At 29.7% G+C, this 21,400-nt stretch overlaps 1 protein-coding gene across 4 annotated transcripts in view; it reads left to right on the top strand.

Annotated features, from left to right (window-relative positions):
• The window catches only part of LOC129958814 (E3 ubiquitin-protein ligase MARCHF3-like), a 28,696-nt gene extending 7,655 nt beyond the window's left edge, over nt 1–21,041 (top strand). For all 4 annotated transcript variants that reach the window (XM_056071510.1, XM_056071509.1, XM_056071508.1 and 1 more), the window contains 4 exons: nt 10,233–10,360; nt 11,864–12,087; nt 14,180–14,417; nt 20,697–21,041. In XM_056071510.1, coding sequence (XP_055927485.1) covers nt 10,233–10,360; nt 11,864–12,087; nt 14,180–14,363 — 536 coding nt within the window. In that variant the 3' untranslated portion in view covers nt 14,364–14,417; nt 20,697–21,041. The remainder of the gene's footprint in view (nt 1–10,232; nt 10,361–11,863; nt 12,088–14,179; nt 14,418–20,696) is intronic.
• The last annotated feature ends 359 nt before the right edge of the window (nt 21,042–21,400 follow it).

Genomic DNA, 21,400 nt, shown 5'->3' with positions numbered 1-21,400 from the left:
GCCAGATAGTAACTCAGATGTAATGGAATCTACCTTTGCCTTCCAGTTTGCTAAGAGGAATTTTTAGTTAAGTTTACATTTGTTATAATATTAGATTAGAAATTAGGTGCATCTGTTACTTTAAGATAGTAACCAAATTGAGTATATCTGTTATTCAAACCTGTTATATGCAGCATAGCTGGGCACGGTGTTCAACGTACTTATATACATACCCTCGGTACCAGTCTTATTCCCAATTTGGTTATCTTGAAGTAACATAGATGTACCCATTTCTTCATATATTCTCATTTAGAGCTTGGTAAAATAAGTTTGCATTTCGGAGTAAATGTTAAAAGCAGTCTTTGCATAGTAGTGTAGAGACAGGAGGAGAAATGATAGATGCCCCTGGCACCAATCTTGGAGAACGCTTTGGAAATGAAATACTAATGTGTATGCGTCTTTGTTTATGCTAAATATAAGATGTCCAAGGGCCATTTACTCTTAGAATGGAATGGATGACTGATGAAGGGGAAGGAATTATACTGTGCCCCGTGGATATTTACCCTAGCTGCATCATTACTTTTGTATAATTAAAAGTACAGATTTCAATTCTTCTGTCAAGCATTCAATGGGTTCCTGAAAATCAAAAAATTTAAATGCATTCTTTGAAAAGAATTTCATAAATGGATTAAAGAATTTTTATTATCAAGTAATGAGAATGCTAATCAACTATTTAATTCGAGAGTTAAAAAGTAAATTGAGACATTAAATTATCGTAAAATGATTTCTGGAAAAAATTGTCAAGATAGGCGAATCTAACAATGCAAACAGAACAAATATGCTGATCATACAGAAATCTAGAGTTGTTTTCAAACGATCTATATGAATCTTGATGTTCCTTTTAAATCTGTATCGCAATTTCCTCATCTTGTTTTGGTCTGTGCTCGATATGGAAACATCTAAGTTCTTTATTACGCCACTGAATGCCTGCTTATAACTTTTTATAATATAAAAAGCCTTTCCTGATGTTGGTTAAATCCCTAGAGAATTTTGCAAGACCATTATAGAAATGCAACACTTTTTAAAACACATTGGACCAAATGAGATTTTATTAAATACATTGATTAGTTAAAAAAGTTAACTCATTTTTCAAAAGCAAAGCATTTAAATATTTTGAATTTTATACTTTTTATATTTATATTTAAATATTTTAAATTTTATACTTTTGATATTTAAATATTTTAAATTTATACAAATAATACGCCTAAGTTTATGGATTTGATTCAAGGTTAAAATCGATAGATTCTTATGATATCAGCAGTATATATGATTAAAGACTTACAAAAATTCTTCACCCTCATTATCTACTTCTGGATTAAAATTCGTTAAACAGTTTCAGCATTCTCTAATTCAGATGCACAAAATTAGCGGTTTTGATGGCTAATTTTATGCATCGGAATTAGTGAAATTCATCGATAGGAGAATCAACAAATGAATGTCGGTAACGAGGGAATGTCACGTATTAAGAATGAACTCCAGAAATCAGGTGCTGTTACACAAATACTCCTCGGAAATTTCGGATACTTTTTAAAATTATTTTCGAATAATCGAGGAGAATTAAAGAACCAAATATATTCTTTCTGCACTGAACAGAAACTTGAATTTAAAATAAAAAGGAACTTAAACTTGAATTTAAATCACTTAAATGTTAAGACGATTAATTTATCGATATTTTTTGTTTATATAATTTGAATTTTAATAGCAAAATTCGGTTGATTTTAAAGATAAATCAAATATTTTATTAAAATAAACTTAAGTACTCCGTTAATTTAAATATTAAAGAATACTTGATTTTAAACTAGCCATCTAAAGAAGTAATGAAAGAAACACTCAATTTTCAGATTTCTAAAATTTCTCCAACTCACACAATACTCTCTTGTGTGCGACTGATCATGACAATGTAAAATCAAGATAACATTCAGAGCGTGTTTCATTTATGGCAGTCTGATTCAAAATTATGTAAATGATAAATTTCATGAATCTCCTCCTATTCTTGAGCTGGTTTGGAAATCTTCAATTTTTTTTAAAACGAAGTGTCAGATAAAAATGATTCCATTTTAAAGAAATAGCAAAATTGCAAATTGAAATAGATAATGCTTCAATTAAGAAGAAAAAGTATTCTGTAGAAACATCTAAAACATTCAATATTTGAATTTCAGTCTCAAATAACGAAATATGCGCTGTTTATATATACATATATATAATATATATGCAGCAACTACAATGTCATTAAAAAACTCTATTTTTATCTATCTTCTGTGCAGTCTTTGGCCAATCGTTATCAGGAAACGAAGCGTTAATAATCACGGTCTTTTACAAGAGAGACGCTATTTCCAGTCCTTTAAGTTCTGGCTCTGGAGAAATTACGCGGAACTAGTTCATCGTCCGATCGCTAACCCCCTTTATCAAACCCACACTTTAGTAGGACTGGTTTTGAAATTACATCGACAGAAACAGCGAATTCAGAATTGCACGAATCCTGTCTGAAAGAATAATCTTCTCTCGCTTTAAATTTCAATTTTTGTAATGTCGATTAAATTCCAACATACTCGGGAATTGAATTAGGAAAGAAGCAATATTCGTCTTCGCAACTGTATAGCATTCAAGGTCGATGATGACTAATTTCTGCTGACGAACTCGAAATATTTTGATTTTATTTTCCTTTTGTTTATTAAACAGCAGCTGCTTCTTAACACGACAGACTAAATTAATCGTTTGGTGAATGCCAACGTTGGCATTTTTTTCTGTCACGATGTGGTTAACTTATAATACTGAAATAGAGAAATCTGAAGAATATTGGAATAAATGAGGCTTGATCTTTTTGTCTATATTCTTAATTTTTTCAGGGAAATTGATTTCGTTTCCCTTTTGAAAATTGATTTAATTTGATTATGTTTAATTCCTTCTTTATTTAATAAGATCAACATGTGGAATGAATATCAAATGCGCTGCTTTAAGTTTACAATCAATCCTGCATGAGAAAAAAAGGACAAATAGCCACTATACAGCATAAAACAATGCGCAGTTTAATATACGATTGATATTATTCCATGAAATTTCCTCTAAAAAAACTTATTTCTTTTCTAAATTTTTATGTAATGGATTTAATTTTTTTCACAAAAAATAAAATTTGATATTTACAATGTATCGGATTCCTTACAGAAATTAATTGCATGAAATTTATCTTATGCATTCTCTATAATCGATACTTGCAATTTAAACTCATTATAAATTCTAATTTCCTTTTTGCTTTTATTGTAAGAATTCCGATTCTCATTAAACTAATTCTTATTTTTAAATTATAAGTAACATTGAATTCTACTGGTAAAGTTTTGTGCAGTTTAAAAATCTAAAATTAGCTGGTTGCCTTAAGGAATAATTCAGTGTGTGTGTGTGGTGATTTTAAGTAATAGAATTTCGGGTTCAAAATTTCCATTTATAAAAAAAGTAAATTTTTTTTTCCTTCGACAAAAAAAATTAATGCCATCGAAGTAGCTGAATATAAGTACTGATCATTGTTACATTTTCCATTAGCATTTTGTTTTGAGTGAAATAAATATGCTACTTTTTAATTTTTATTCTTTTGCAAATATTCATTTGTAGGTTCTTTTTTCATATCTTGAATATTACTTCTATTCGACACTGGAACAATTGTATCGAATGGTTCAAGCCTATTTTAATTTACTCAATTATAGCACTACACTCCATTATTAAAAGTTAAATTCATTAATTTTGAAAATAATACTTGATCTTCAAATTTAGAAGTACTTTTGACTCTCCGATAGCTTACAAATAGTCGTCCATATACAGTAGATTTATAAAATGTGGAGGATATCTTTGATCTAATGAACAATCGCATTAAACTATATAGCAAATACATAATTAGACGAATTTTCTCACTCACCAAAATGTCTTCTTGCTCACATTGCCTGCACACATTTAACATTTAGCTTTATTTTTCATATAAACAAAACATTTGATCTCTTTGCACCAAAAATTCAAGCTATGAATATGCTTAATTTATATGCTATACAGGAATTTTTTTCATGCAGGTTGAGAGCTAGTCACAATTTTCCCCCTCGTTATACAAATTCAAGTTATTCGTTTTATAAAAGTTTACCATACTTTTATAAGGAAGCAGTTTGCTGTTTACTTAGACTTTATAATAGTAATAAGATATCCATAAGTTACGAGTTGTTACAAAAAAATTAAGTGATAAAAAAATGTTGCTGGATTTTATAGAACAACTTGATTTTTTAAGAAATGTTATACAACCCGAGAAATGTTGAATCAATTATAGCATAAACTCTTAGTTCTTCCGACTAATATATATATTTTATAAATACCATCATCTACAGTTGAACTCCATTTATCTAAATTAACTGAAAGCTGGTTTTATCCAGGTAACTAGATAATAAACGGAAAAAATTTATTAAAAATAGAATTTGCTTATAACGTATTAATTCAATGACTATAAAAACAATGTTGCTTACTTTTTAATACTTATATATATAAAATTAGACTTTTGTTTTGTCATCTTCACTTATTTTTCTAGGGACAAATTTAATTTCCCTACCCTCAAAGCTATTCAGGTAACTATAATTAGGATTGCTTAACTTATGGGCGCTCAGTAAATTATTCATTTAAATAAATATAATAATGAACTTTCGAAATTATATGGCATAAATGAAAAATGGTTTCTACTTTGAAAGAGAATTAAATTCCTACCAATAAAATAATTTATAAGAAATACAAATTTTCGTAAAATGATGGGTTATTTCATGTTTCATTTGATCATTTATTAATTTTACGGACCCTAAGAAATCTTGAAATCTGGCTTATAAAATATTATCTCAGTATTTGCACAAAAAACGAACAAAAGAAGCCAAAAAGATTCGAAAAATCTAATGAATCATCAGAAATGTTTTGATTTATTTCATAAATAAAAACGAAGTGTATACGAAATAAATTGTGAAAATTTCCTCAGTCAGTATTCGGATAATACAACTTTTAAAAAAATGTTTCACTTTTAAGTATAAATTAAGGAATCTGCTCCAATTTATTTGAAAATATCTGAGCATAATTATAGAATGCAAATGAGGTTAGCTTCTACACTGCGCAACCATACTCAACCGGGCATTAAAATTACGAACTATAATTACTGAAAAGCATTACACAAGCGAAATATCATTATCTACGCGCATTTATCACTCAACTTGCTACAAGGTTACACTTCCCGGAACTTAAATGAGAATTACTTTTGCTTTCTTCAAGCTTGGAAAGCTCTTTGAAAGTAGAAAACAATTCTGTGTCGACTTTCTGCCTAATCATTTTCTCTTTTGTTCTTTTCAATTCCTAAAGTTTTAAAAATAATTTAAATTTAATTTTTGAAGCTTAGTGCCTTAGTTTCGTTTCAACCGTGATTTGCAAAATTCGTATTTTTATGTTAATTGTTTTTATTTTTTAATGAAAATTTCTGATCGTTAACAATGAGATGTGGTGAGAATGTATAATACTGAGTTATGATTGTTATTTTATTCGATTAGTATTAAATATTATACTTTCAATTGCCTGAAAAGTATTCTGGCATCTTTTATTTATCAAAATAGGCATCCTGTTCATATTCTAAAATAGCCAACATTTTTATATTTTCATATGCAAAAGATACGAACAGAAAGTACAATGGTAAAAAATACCCTTTTAGATTTTGATAAATTTCTACATACCTCGCTGTGTCCAATAACAAATATTTTTGTAATTTTACCTGTGAACGCGATTCAAAAGCATTACGAACTAAGAAAAAAAATTGGTGTACGGGTTTTAACTCTATAATTACAGACTTCGATCAGTTATTGGACTAATATATATATAATCGAAAATTTGTATGTTTGCCCTTATGCATTTAAACACAATAACTCAAATAACAAAACTAAAAACAATGAGCAAGATGATCGAAATTTAGCATATCCCTTGATCTTCAAAATTGCTGATTTGTATCAAAGCAATAAGTTAAAGGGTTGACCTGTGTAAACGTATGCATAGGAATATGAGATTTTGAGAATATAATGACCTAGATAAGTGAAGCCTAGTATCTGGACTCGTCGCCAAATGTGTAGATCTAATATCAAATTTTGGACTTGCCGTCAAGAGAAAGATGTGTTCAGAATTCTTATTGGGTTTTCATTGTACTATAAAATATAATATCTTGTTAGTACAAGAAATTTAGCCAAAGCTATATCGTTGATTTGCATTTCCAAGTTGTTTGATACAAAATCTCGAATGAAGCGTGTTTTAAAATATACGATGTTCATTTTACATTTAACTCCAAATGAAATATTTTTTTTATATTCTTTCATCAAGAGAATTTTCAGCATCCCTTAATGAAGACTATTCTTTTAGGATGAAATAATTACTAACTAATAAATCCTTTAAATAAATCAACTAAACTAAAGCTCAGCTCAACTAAATAAATCCTTTTAATGTTTAAGAAAAATTCAAATAATTATGTGCTTAAAGAACTCTGCATGTTTGATATCGCAGAAATTATAACATGGTTAAGAACTAATGGCATTTTAAAAAAACAAAAATCAAGTTTCAATAATATACAAAATTCGTATAATATTTGAAGTGGTGCAGTATTTTCATAAATTTTGCTATAAATTATTCTGTGCTTCTGCAAGATTCTCAGTAAAATTCTCGAAGTAGTTGAAATTCTGGGAGAAAATTTCCAAGCTACTCGATTACAGAAAAAAAGTGTAAATTCAAATTTTTTTTTTCTATTCCTGATCATTAAAATATAGTGAGGATATTAAACTAAAATGGTTAGATTTCCTCAAACGCGGAAAAATAATCTTTCCACCAGCGTTCTTTTAGCAGACACGTCGGCAGCTGGGAGGTACTAACAACACAGCCGTGAAAACCCCCAAATCGATTTCCGTTTTTCCTTTCCAGTTCTTTGTGCTCGTGATATAAACAAGTGTCTAAAGATAATCAGCAGCTGGCTGGTGTCAGAGGTTGGCTGGCAACTGAAGAAATAACATGGTTTTTGGCAGTATAAACTCGACGAAAAAATCTATACAGAATCTTCTTTTTCATGAAAACTTGACCAAAAATATTTATAAAATTGCTTTATAAACTGTTTACATTCTGAATATACAAAATTAACTATCTCTGCACAATTATATGACATGCTGTTTCCATAATGGATTTAACTATATTCCTTATCAATTTAACTATTAAAAACTGACACTCTTGGAACATAGAAATTGATGTTCCTGCAACGATTTAAATATATATAGGTATATTGTGTGAACTCCATCTAGAAATTCACTTTTCTCAATCCCATCCATTTCTGAAATATTTTTACTTTTATACAAAGTATACTTAGAGAAAATAATGCAATCAAAGATTTTAGTCCGGGTATTTTGATTCCCCCCATGTTTTTAAATACCCCTGACTGAATTTTTTTTTTATTCTACTGTGCCTGTTTCTGCAAATATCTCCAGATTTGGTTGGTAGCTTTTATATCAATATGGTAGATTTCTGTCAAATTTTGGTCGAAATTGAACTACATGAACACCAAATTTGTATGTTTGTTGTACATGTGAACACACAAACTCAAAAGCGTAATAAACTAGTTACATCAAATTTTGAGTGATTTTGCCACCAAAGTTGTAGAAGTATATTAAACTTTATTTCAAATCCATCAATGGATTGATTCTCGGTTTGCTTGCTCATGTGTAAATAAACGTCTAACTCAAACACAGCAACCTAGATAAACATACATTTGTATTTGGAATTGCGTAAATCTATCACAGTTTGAACTCAGCTACCATATGCCCACCTCTCTTTTTTTAGGAATTTATTCCGCTACAATGAATAATTTACAAGAGTAAATATTCCCTCTGGTGTTTCAGTTCAGTAACTAGTAATTTTACAATACGCTTCAAATTATAACTATTTACTGCATAGTGATTTGTGACTTAATTTTTGCATTTTCATTATTTTTATTAAGCAATATACTGATTCTTCCAACTTCAGTAAAAAAAATTTTAAATAAAATATTTTAATAAAAATTCAGCTAAACTGATTTAATTTAAATCAAATGTAAATTGAAATTTAATTATTTTTTTCTTGACACTGATTCGTGTATATTTAAGCAACTACAGCTGAAAAATGAAAAGGGATAACAATGTAGGGTTAAAATTTTCCAGAGCACTCAAAATTTATTATGTTACAGATTTAAACCAAAAAACAATTTAATGTATGATGAAATAAAATTCTGTAGTAGTTAATCATAACTCCTATGCTTAACATCTTTTGAAATAATTTTGCCGGTCTCAAAATTCAAACAGGCATATTCGGAAATTTCCTGTCTTTGAAATCATATTAGTTATCGACTTCTGATCATAACAGGGCACCTTTGCGCAAATAAGATGTTAACAAAAATACTTAGACTCCTTTTAGAATAAATATGTCTGCGTCCTAGATATCTGTATAGGTGAGAGCCAACATACGATATATGCTATTGAATCAGTATTTTAACTGAAATTTGTTTTCTATTTTAATAAAATGCTGTAATTTTTATTTAACTATCATACCTATATTGTAACATGCATATCACTCAAACGTGTTTTCTCATCCGCTACAGAACTGTGTCAAGGTATAAGCATGTTTAAATTTCTTGTTAATTGTAAAGTTTGTTTTAATCTTAATTATGAGTGTTCATCTTTTATGATTTACTCATAGTCAGCAACTCGGATAAAGGAAAACCTGCAGATTCAATGCAGAATTATTTCTTCCCTGATGGGTACAAAACGCTGTCGTTGCTCTTCCACGCCCACCACCGATGGTGGGATTATATCTTTGTACGAGAGATTCTTTTCCCTTCGATCATAGAACCTAAAATTTATTTTTGGCGGCGGCTCAGTCATTCAGTCCCTCCCGCATAGTAATGTGGTTTGCGGTTAAAACCCTTGGATTTTGTCTTACCTTTGAAATGTCATGTTCACGACAATCTTCGATCCTTTGGCTGCACACTGTTTAAAAATCTGTCGCAATCTAAAGATAATTTATTCAGAAATCTGAATAAATTGTTTTATAAAGTATGCTTCATAATGAAGATACCAAATGCACAATAAAAAAAACTGTGTTACTTGAGGCACTTTGATTAGTCATGAACAATACAGCGTATCTGGAAACTCTTATTGCAAGAAACATGGCGAGAGTACATGGAAAGGCGGGCATTCTTGGTCATAAAGTCGGAGGTTACAGTTTATCAGAAACATAAAAAAAGCAAGTCGTATTCCAAACTAGAGTGACGATTATTTATCCGAAGCATCAATGCAGGGGCAAATATTCTTCCTTTCTGTATTCTACGTGTTTCTGTAACAACAGCTCATCTGCCTGTTAAGGTCATTCTGCTCATGGCATATCATGACAGCTTGTTTATTGCATGACGACATCTCTCGCACTTCTTAACTATCAAGGCATATTTAAAGAAGCCTTTTTTTTCATTACCAGATAAACGAAGTGGATCTGCAATTACATCTTCATTGATCCGGACCAAGAAGTCCAATGGCCCCGGGAACGCCTGAAACAGTTGTCATAAAAACTTGTTAATTTTATTAAAAATCGCTTCCTGAAAAATTCTCTATCCCTGCAGACAAGATCAAAACCATAATATACATTTTTCAAAGAGCAACAATTCTTTGTTCGTCCATGTGTGCTAAAAAACAAAGCCACAAATATCATTCTCGGCAACTTGATTCAAAAAATTTTGTGATATTAATATTAAAGTTGAATAACTGTACGATTCACCTTCCCTCTCTAATAAAGGATGAATATGGACGACATTTCCTTTTTATGCCACTATGAATGGATTGTGACAGTAGGTTCTTTGGGAAATTTTAATCATCATGCTCTACACTAATTGACGCTATGTCTTGCAAGATTCCAGAAATTCTTAGTTTTCCTTATTTCTCAAACGAATGTACTTCATCGTTGTAATAAATTGAACTATATTCAAAACTTTAATTCGCTCTCTGTCAAGGAAGCTCATATGCACGAAGCGTATTTCTCAAAAACAATTTTTCTTCGGACATTGGCTTCGAAAGTGATATTATAACTAATATAATTGGAAAATATTGGTAAAAATGGAACATATTAAGTAAAAAGTATTGTCTTTATTGCAGGAACCGTCGGAGTAGTCCACAAATCCTGCATGGAAAGATGGTTAAGTACGAGACCTAATACTAATGATAAATGTGAAATATGCAATTATACGTTTGTTACAGCACGTTATCCAAAGTCCATTATGGAGGTAAGTCTAAATGATTCATTAATTACCGAAAAAAGCACATTTTGTATCCATGAGGCGAAAAGATTTATAAAGTGAACTTATGAAAAATCATATTCAACCAAACGAACGAAAAATATGATTTCCGAGCAGACTTGAATGTCAAATGAGAATATTTGTCCAGCCTGTAAAGTCACTTAAAATGGTTCATTTTTTATAAAAATATTTTATAAATGACTTGAGTTTTTCTAGCTCAGTTTGTACGAGGGAGGACATTAAAATTATTTACGTCTTTATTTAACGTTCGTTCTTGGATGTCAAGATGAAATTCTTGAACCGATTTTTCATTCGGTTCTTTATTCATTATAGTTCTTAAATTTTGTATAATTGTGTGTGCTTGAAATCTTTACAACATCTATATATTTTTAGAACTTAATTATCAATAAATGTCTCAAATATCGCTTCTATATGCAACGCTTTCTAATGCGACGTAGTAAATGCAATAAAGTTTTACAAGGTCCCATATTATGATAATTATGAAATACATTGAAGAATTGTAGATATTTATTATAAATCAAGGACAGTGGCCTCCGCCAAAACTCTCGCATAGTCTTTAATTGAGATATTATCCCCTTTCTTCTCCTACATAAAAATTCTGGACTTGAGCAAGGCCGTGAGCGCCACGAGCTCTCACATTTTTATTTTCAGAGTTCCACACATGAGCGTTCTGTGCTTGGTAATATAATAAAGAAAATAGAAGACGCATTTTGGACATTTTTTTTTGTAGACAGATTTTAAAAAATCGGATTTTTTTTGTTGTTGTTGTAGACAGATTAAAAAAGAAATCGGACATTTTTTTTCATTTACCTATGTTTTTGTGTTTTTGAGTTCTCACATTTACTTGTACGCAGATGTGCAGACAGTAAGGTGGTTAAACCTTTTGACGGATAGGGATCAATACTTTATACTAAGAATGCGTACCTTTATTTATAGAGAACTATATATTTTGTAGTTAACAAATTCACTTGGATTCAAACATTCACGAATTAATAAAACCGTAGATTTTTCTTAATAAATATGTTAATTAACATTCTTTATTAATTTATTTTATTTCAAAATGCTTTCTTGAAAATCGTACTTAAAATAAAAATATCCCTATTTACTACACGTCTTCAATCATTCATTGCATATTCAACAATATCGAAATAGGAACTTATCTTAAAATATAAAAAATAATCAGCTATGGAGCGTGTTTGAGACAACCTCTGTGACTGTACCAAATTACTTTCAGGTGCATCTAAGCTGTTTCGTTACTCTATCAAATTATTCGCCAGTAATGATACATAAATGACTTTTACAAAGCATGTCATCTTTTTGTCACTTGCTATATTGATTTAAATATTTGAAAACGGTTTCCTGACGTAGTATATGCACATTTTTTCTTGCATTTGTTTCTTATTATTTTTTCTTTTACAAATTTTTTATGTATCAGTAAAATGTTTGTATATTAAGTTTACTTCTTTTCAGTGGATTCGAAGTGATGAAAATAATGGCCATCATCGGCGAAGTTTAATGGGTGATGTGACATGTTTTATGCTTCTGACTCCTTTGGCTATTGTTAGCAGTTTCTTATGTGTTGAAGGAGCCAAGAGACAAGTGGTATGGGGTAATAGCTTAGAAGCTGGATGCCTCATGGCCTTAGCCACATTTCTCATTACAATATATTTCGTTTGGAATATATTAACCTTAAGGTTTGGTAACAATTTCATTTTTATAATTTACAATTCATTCAAGAAAATTTATTGTTCAAAAAGTCTCATTCTATGTCCTAACAAAGATAGGTATCTCTAATATTTCTGACTCTAATAGCAAGTAATGCTCTATGCAAAAGAAAGATCGAATTTCAAATTGCCATTAAAGATTCAGATTTTTACACAGCTGTATGAAACAAAGTATATTTTAAATTTGTGAATTCTCAGAATTAAGATAAACGTATGTGTAACGGCACAAAATGCTTTGTACTTGAAAATGGAACTGTTGCAGAAAGAAAAGCCTTTTATCTTCTAGCGTGAACTTTTTTCAACATTATCTCTCACTAATTATCCTTTACATAAGTTTTACTGTCCATACATATCACTTTTTTTACTTTATATAGAGAGAAAATGTATGAATTGACAAATTTGAATATTTTCTTAAGAAGATAAACTCGAAATTCGATTAATAAAAAAAATTGCTCAAAGTGTTGCATAAAGTTTGATTATACAGACAATGAAAGAATTCCAAACACTTACTTCTGGAAAATTCATAACTTAACCACTTTACATAGTTTTTAAATAAATTTGCAGAAGTTGAAACTTCTCAAAACATTCGTAAAAAACGTTCAGGATATCAGAAAAACTAAGCCGACTAAACAAGAAAAACCTATGATGCGAATTGAACAAAGGAGTTTATACATTCTGCTATCCTATTGCTCATTCTTGGCATACAGTTGTTCCAAGGGCAATATTTAAATATGATGGATATTTCATTTTGAAATTTCTACTTCACTGAACTTTTGTTGCACAAGTTTTCTTCTAATTCTAATATTTCAATTTCATTAAGCTTTCTTTTGTGAAACTCGTCTTTACTCGAGATTCTCTCGAAACTCTTGCGAATGTTCCGGACAGTTCCATCTAATTCAAATTTTCTTATTGAAGCTTATGATAACTTATTGGTTTAAATATTATCATAAAATATTTCGATGACAAGCATTCTGTTTTAAAAGATTCCTAAATATAAAAAACTGCTTAACACCAATTAATATATCAAACTGGGAAATTGAAAAGAAATACATTAACAAATAGTAGAAAATGAAATAATATAACGTTTTAATTTTATATAAAATGGTCTATTGAAGCTATCTATTTTTGAAAATACGTCAACAAAAGGCAATTTAAACTTTAAGAAGCATTTTATATCACGTAACAATACGATGTTAACAGAAAGTTATTTAAATAAAAAAAAAAAACTAAGAGGTCGCGTTTTTAAAGAGGGTTAAAGTATAAAATAATTACTCCTAGCGTCATACAGATTCCTAACACCATATAAATTTTTTTGAAAATCAGCAATTTTGAATTTTCAGAATTCAAGGTCGCAAATTTTCTGCTTTATAGACTTGCTTATGTAAAATTGCAATGATTTTAAGCTAACTTCCCAATGAGATAAAGAATTGGTATGTTCTGCCATCTGTCAATAATGGAAGTTTTTAATCAATTACGATATTTGTATCAGCTCACTGGACAATAAAGCGAGTTATTACATTGCCATCCCGTTCTGAACTATATTTAAAGTTTCAACACTCCACCTCATCGGGAGGTTGGTTTAAAATCGATTGCAACGACATACAATCGACTCAACAAAGACACAACATAACGTCATCCTGTGCCCACTATGCCTATAACCCTGAGTTATCTAACTAATTGAATGAGCACAAGATGGAAGGGAGAAAAAGAGGTGTTTAATACACTTTTTTGTCATGACTCACACCTGTCATTCACACTTGATAGCCAATTAAATAATTTATTTTTCAACTATTGTAAAAAGGGTTCATCTAATTAGCTTTTAGGTATGAATCAAAGGACAACGGTAAACGAGTAAATTTCAAGCAAATTAGTTGAATCTATCTCCATATTTTGAAACGATGCTTTTCTAAATTTTTATTCTTCCAGAGAATTACTGAGATTTTTTTGCATTGTGTATATTTTTTTCGGGAGAATTTATTTTAATGGAAAAATAAGTAACTATTTGTAAACACTAATATTCTAAATACTGAATTATCTCATTCTTACATTTGCACCTGTTTAGATATCACTTGAAAGGTTACCTGAGATGGCGAGCAATGAACCACAATGTAAAACTTCTAAGAGTCCAGAGAGTCTCCACTGCTACCAATGGTAGCACAAGCAACTCTCAAGGCGAATCAACAGTTTCTCAGGTTTTGGAAAATGCTGGATCTCCAACAGTTTCCATTGCGATACCTGATCCCTAAAGAATGTGATCTAGACATGATTTTTGACTCGTTTCTAAATACATCGTGCATTTGGTAAGAATATTTTGCTATCGGAAAAAAATGTGATCTATGCTGAACTAGGTCCGCAGTGCTTCCATATATAATTGCATACAAAAGCCACTAATTTGAACGGACATCAAATGGTAAAGGAAAATATCTTTAAAGCGTTAAAAATTAACTGAGAAATGTTTAACATACCTGCTGATAAAATAAAATCAAAAGTTCTTAATTTACGATAAATAAAACTCAATTTAAAAATTCAACGGGTTCAAATGGAGTATTTTTTTCACTTCATTTCCTTAGCTACGTTTTTAAAAAATACTGAAGTCAAAAGACGTTTGCGTAACATTTTATGACAAAATATTGCACTACATGAGCCCGTATGGAGTCATTTAAAAGTACTGCAATATTTCAGATTTAGCGATCCATTACTTTGAGTATCTCCCAATGGCTTCAGGCTTTCCTCAAAAGCATCTCCTTCTCTTTTGACTCCGCATGTAAGGTTCTCACGGGGAGAAAAAAAAAATTCTATCTTTAGAATTATATCGCTGCTTTTCTAGTATTACTCACTCCTCTATTATTAGCCGAACCTCTTTCACCTTCTTATCAACCAGCTCGATTTACACCGCTATCTCTTTCTCCACGTGGAAATTATTCCACATAAAAATTATAACTACATAGTGAAGTACTCTATACTTTGTAAGAGTATGAAAGGTAGCTATAAGTCATCACCATCATTTAAGGACAATGTTCTCTGCTTAGCTCTTTTAAATGGATTTCCCTCTGTTTATTATTTCCATTAAAATTACCATCATTATTAAGGAAAATATATATTGCTTCTACAGCATATATTAATATTATGTAATAAATGGAGTTTATATTTTCAAAAAATATTTAAAACTATTACAATATTAAGACCATAGTAATAATATAAAATGAATTTTGTTTCAGATCACTTCTCATTTGAATATATAAGCTTACTACCGAAAAATAGAAGCTGCTTGTTTAAATAAGCTGCTTGTTGCGTATCTCTTAAATTCACCTTATTTTTATATTACACTAGCCGCCTTTGGCGACCAGCCGGTTCGCCAATCTTAATGTTCGTTAAAGTTTTCATAATTAAATATTTTATGCAATTCCTACTTTAATAGCTTCTTCATCAAAATATTTTTAAACTTCAAATTTTGATAGGCATATAATTCACTCATAATATTATAAACGCCTTCAGTCATAACGTAATATGTATCTCTCTCATTTTCTGTTGGCTCCCATAGAATTTATACTTTAAATTAAAGTGGAAAGGATTAATCTGCAATTAATATAATAATATTTTTTACTGAAACAAAGTATTTTTTTTTTTTTGTAATATGATTATTGAAAACAGTCACTGAGTGTTTAAACTTTATGGGCACTAAAGAATATCTTTCTTAATTTATGTAATATTTCAAAAATTTGTCAACAAAATTTTCTCAGATTCATCATGACCAGATTAATTAACAATGTTTAATTTTAAATGCATCAAACACTAAAAAAAAACAAAAACCAATCGTTTAAAATAATCGGTTGAAAACAGGTTAAAAAAAACTACTTAAAAGACGATGGTCTTAAAACTATAAGCATACACAAAAAATATATAACTAACATAAATACACTTTAATTACAAAAGCATGCAACTAATCTAAAAATAATTTAAATCGTCCGTTGATATTTGTTGTCATGTCAACAATCAGAACACAATGTGCATGCGTGAATTTACAAAGCTGGTTACGGTAACGCAAATGCGTGAGTTTTTCTAAGCCAGTTGGGGTAACGCTATGCAGATTAGACATTTTTATTTCCTTTATTCTGTTTTATTTTAATTCAAAAGTATTGCAGAATTAATCTGAAAGATCGATTAATTAACAATGTTTAATTTTAAATGCACCAAACATTACGAAAATAAACAGAATCCTTTGAAATAATCAGCCGAAAAATCTTAAGCTTAGCCTCATTACTGTCGGGGAAAAAAACTGAACTCTTACTCATTTCGTGGTAGGGAAAATGAATAATTTTTTGTCGAGAAAGTTAGCTTTTAATTAATAATTAAAATTCTAATTAAAAATTCAAAAAAAGGGACCCCAGGTGCACATTCCCGACCTCTAAGGTATACATGTACTAAATTTGGTAGCTGTAGGTCAAATGGTCTTTTCTGAGGAGCGCCAACACACACACATTGAACTTTATATATAAGTATAGATGTTTTTTTTTAAAGCAAGAGAAGAGGGGAAAATAACTATTCTAAAAAATTGGGTAAAGCAGGTGTTCTTATTAAATAAGTAATTAAAAAAATGAAACGAAAAAGGGGAAAAGTTATTCTATAAAATTGTGTAAAGCAGATGTTCTGTATTAGAAACTTCTTTTCCCTTTGCAGCTGTGTTGCCATAGAAACCGGCGCACAGCTGTTTACACGTTTATGTTTATCTATTCAGATTTTGTAACATCTAATCAGAGTAACGGTGAATATCAGTGTGTCCGTGTTCGTCAATAAATGTTAATTTTTTTAATAACATGATTAACGAAAACAGAGTCACTGAGCATTTAAACCTTATGGGAACTAAAAAATATCTTTCTTAATTTATGTAATATCTCAAGAATTTGTCGACCAGCGGGTTCGCCAATCTTAATGTTCATTAAAATTTTTATATTTAAATATTTTATGCAATTCCTACTTTAATAGCTTCTTCATCAAAATATTTTAAAACTTCAAATTTTGATAGTCATATAATTCACTCATAATATTATAAAGGCCTTCAGTCATAACGTAATATGTATCTCTCTAATTTTCTGTTAGCACCCGTAGAATTTATGCTTTAAATTAAAGTGGAAAGAATTCATCTGCAATTAATATAATAATATTTTTTACTGAAACAAAGAATTTTTTTATAATCTGATTAATGAAAATAGAGTCACTCAGCGTTTAAACTTTATGGGCACTAAAGAATATCTTTCTTAAGTTATGTAATATCTCAAGAATTTGTCAACAAAATTTTCTTAGATTCATCATGAGCAGATCGATTCATTAACAATGTTTACTTTTAAATGCATCAAACACTAAGAAAATGAAACGAATCGTTTAAAATAGACGGTTTAAAACAGGTTTTAAAAAAACTACTTAAAAAACGATGCACTTAAAACTATAAGCATATACAAAAAATATATAACTAACATAAATACATTTTAATTACAAAAGCATGCAACGAACCTAAAAAAAATTTAAATCCAGTCCGCATCAGTTGATAATAATTCGTCAACACAATGCGGAATTCAGAACACAAAGCGCATGCATGAATTTTCAACGCCAGTTACGTAACGCAAATACGTGATTTTTTTTTCTACGCCAGTTGGGGTAACGCTATGCGGATTAGAAATTTTTAATTTCATTTATTCTGTTTTATTTTAATTCAAAAGTACTTCAGAATGAATCTGAAGGATCGATTAATTAACAATGTTTAATTTTAAATGCATCAAACATTAATAAACAGAATCGTTTGAAATAATCCGCCGAAAAATACTAACCCTAGCCGCATTACTGTTGGGAGAAAAAAATTACGGAAGCCTTACTCGTTTGGCGGTGGCGAAAATGGAAGATTTTTTTGGCGGAAAAGTTGGCGGTGGGGAAAATGGAAGATTTTTTTGGCGGGAAAGTTAGTTTTTAATTAATAATTAAAATTCTAATTAAAATTTCAAAAAAAGGGACCCCAGGTGCACATTCCCGACCTCTAAGGTATACATGTACCAAATTTGATAGCTGTATGTCAAATGACCTGGCCTGTAGAGCGCCAACACACACACACACACACACACACACACACACATTGAGCTTTATTATAAGTATATATATTAATCGTCTGAGTTTTAAATCAGATGAGTTTTCGTCTCCAAATGTTGTGTAACCGCCTGTTGAAGCCACTTCAGTGATTATATAAATAATGATTTTAAAAAATGACTTCATTTTCTTTAAAAAATTTTCATTTCTTTTAAATTTCAAGACTGCCATTTTGCTGCTTATCATTCAACTACTTAAATACTTAATCAGATATTTTAAAGTAATGCATTCTCTGTTGAGCATAAATTAAATCAATAAACCCTTTAAAAATTAAGTATTAAAATTTCAGTGCCTATTTTTATTTTAAACTTTAGCATGTTAGAATCTGTTTTAATTTTGGAAGCATATAAACTGATTTTTTTAGAATGTCTCAAGAAATTCACTAAACCTGATAGATATATTGATCCTTTAGATACATTGTTGAAATGAATTTGAACTTTAAAATTTTTCAAATCTAGAAACATTATGTAACGAAAATCACCCAATTATAGCAGTAGAATCTGAGCTGTTTAGCGGAAGAAAAAACAACCTATAATGATTTAATTCTTACAAAATGTTTAATAATTTCTCATTGTAAAACTCATAGAAAAACTAATCACTTATGTGGCTGTGTGAAAGTTTGTTGCATCCTGTTTAACTAGCGATTTAGCATTTCTTTAAAAAAGATGCAACATTGAAGGAAACTTTGACAAAAAAAGCTTTTCAAAAACTCGTCGATATATCCATTATGATTATGACAACACAGCCGATTGCTCCGTTTTACTTTCAAACAGCAATGGAATAAGTCAAAATTTTCCCTTACCAAATAGTTGCTAGAATCTCTAATCAGGACTGGACTTAGTATAGACAACAGTATATGGGACTCACAACTTTGGGACTTCCGAGATTATGAGATTTTTTGTAACATTTAATTTTGTGCTTCCATTTTACATCACAAGAGTATCAAATATATCATTTTCTAATACATATCACTCTAGTATCTTTTCTATATACTAGAATTTATTCAAATTAAAATCAAGTGTTAACTAAATCTAAGAGCATTATGATTTTTTTTCTTTTGTTACATCCTTGCAGATCAACTTGTCGGCTTAACGATATTTTTTTCACAAACTATATATTATCGTGTTAAACTTTTATAATAATTACTGTTTTGCTCAAAACAACTTTAAACTTATTTTATTTTTTAATTTGTGACCAGAATAAAACCAACTCGCATGAAAGCGATCCGCAATCAAACGTCATATTATATCTGTTTATTACAGTAATAGTTACTTTAAACTTTATTTTAGAATATTTTAACATAAATCATTAAATAGCTAGCTTTGAAATTTGAAAAGGAAAAAGGGAAACTCCCAAACTTGCAATGTCTAATTATCCCTACAGAGTTTAATCTGGCTCTGTCCCTTATTATTACACCAGTATGAAAAATTAATTTGTTTTCAGAGTGAATGGCATTGGAAATATTTTTTCAAACTCGCAAATATATTCAAAGCTATTATAGAAACGAAGCTAAATACCCCTCTTTTCTTTATTTCTTCCGGTATCCAGAAAATTAATAATCATTATTAAAAAGTCATTGCTAAAAGTTTCGGCTGATGAACCACAATAAGAATATTTTTGGAGGACAACTTGCAAATTTTTCTTTTTTAAAAAGAAATTTGTTATCTATAAAAGAAAGCTGTTACAATTTTTTTATATATTTTCTATCGACTGTTAATTTTAATTTACAGGAAATAGATGGTAAATAGTGGGAATTTTTTCTGAATTCTAAATTTATTTCGGGCCATCTTTCGAGGCGTTATCTGTATTGTTTTCAATTATGTAAGGAACGCAGACAAAGTAGGTTGTACAGTTCCGAAAGACAGAGGAAAAATAATACTTAAGAGATTTATCTGTAATGCCTGGTTTGGTAAGTTGTTTACTGATTTACAAATAATCCTCTTTGAGGTTTAGTTATCGGGTTCGCAAACTTAAATGGTTAAAAAGAATATCAATTCTTTGAAATAAACGATTGTTCACAAATCGCTTAATACTACACCGTTTTTCATCAAAGTTTCCATCGACATTTTCTCTGGGATCTGTATTATAAGAACATTGTGTACATTGAGTAATTCGATAACAACTCTTTATAACAAATTTTTTCAAAAAGCTTAATTTTTTTCCTCGGATGTTAATCTTGGGACTAACAAAGAAATTGAAAATATTTGTTTCACGGATATTGATTGCAGAATTATATGCACTGACAGAAAAGCATAAGCTAAAGTATTCAGCTTGTATTCCCAAAGTTTTTTGGTGATACTTTAAAGTATTTTTAATGCATTTAAAAACTTTGTTTTTAAAAGTCCGTACTCTGGTTAGCGTTTTATTCTTGAAGCGCTTTTTAACATCAGCTTAACAAATTGCAAAATATTCATCTTGATGGTGATTATTGCATTTATTCTTTTCAGATACGAAACGGGATGATCGATTTTTAAGCAGCAGCAGCATTCAGTGAAATCTGTATGGTATTAAGAAAATAGAAATTATAGTTTAAGATTTCTTGGCTTTTATAAGAGTTTCTGTTATGTTTACTGGCATATTCTGTTCTTTTCATAAATTAGAAGTTTAAAAGTTTGTAAAGGAAACATTCAGATGTTCTTATTTTATTCTACTTTTATTTAATTTGATATTGAATATTGTGTTAAAATTTGTATGGAAGAAGTATTTTGATTTGCACTTCAAATTTCTAGCTCAAATTTACCTTCTGATTAATTTCCAATCTGATTGTTACATGATTAATGTATTTTTGTTTAATAAACCACTGAAGTTTTTAATACAGTTTCATTAATTTGTCTCAAACCAAAATTGCCGGTTCGTGTGTGATTGAATTACGGTAGCAAAAGATTTTTCAAAAACTGACTTGATTGGACAAAGCTGAAGTTCTTAACATGCATCAAATTGAGTCAACGCAACGCTACGACGCATAGAAAAATTTCACTATTCTTTGTAAAAGTTTTTTAGAAATCATGATATTTTTGTGAGCAAGATCAAATAATAAACGTTGATTTCGAAGGGCATGAAAGTGTCGAAGAAAACCCCCTAACGAAAGTCAGAATGAATTCAGCAGTGATATTTTGAAACCCGGTTTTCAACATTGTTAAAAAAATTTAAA

Source organism: Argiope bruennichi, chromosome X1 (genome assembly GCF_947563725.1).
Source record: "Argiope bruennichi chromosome X1, qqArgBrue1.1, whole genome shotgun sequence".
NCBI lineage: Eukaryota > Metazoa > Arthropoda > Arachnida > Araneae > Araneidae > Argiope > Argiope bruennichi.
The sequence above is the reverse complement of the archived record's forward strand: the minus strand, read 5'-3'. Positions and strand labels throughout refer to the sequence as shown.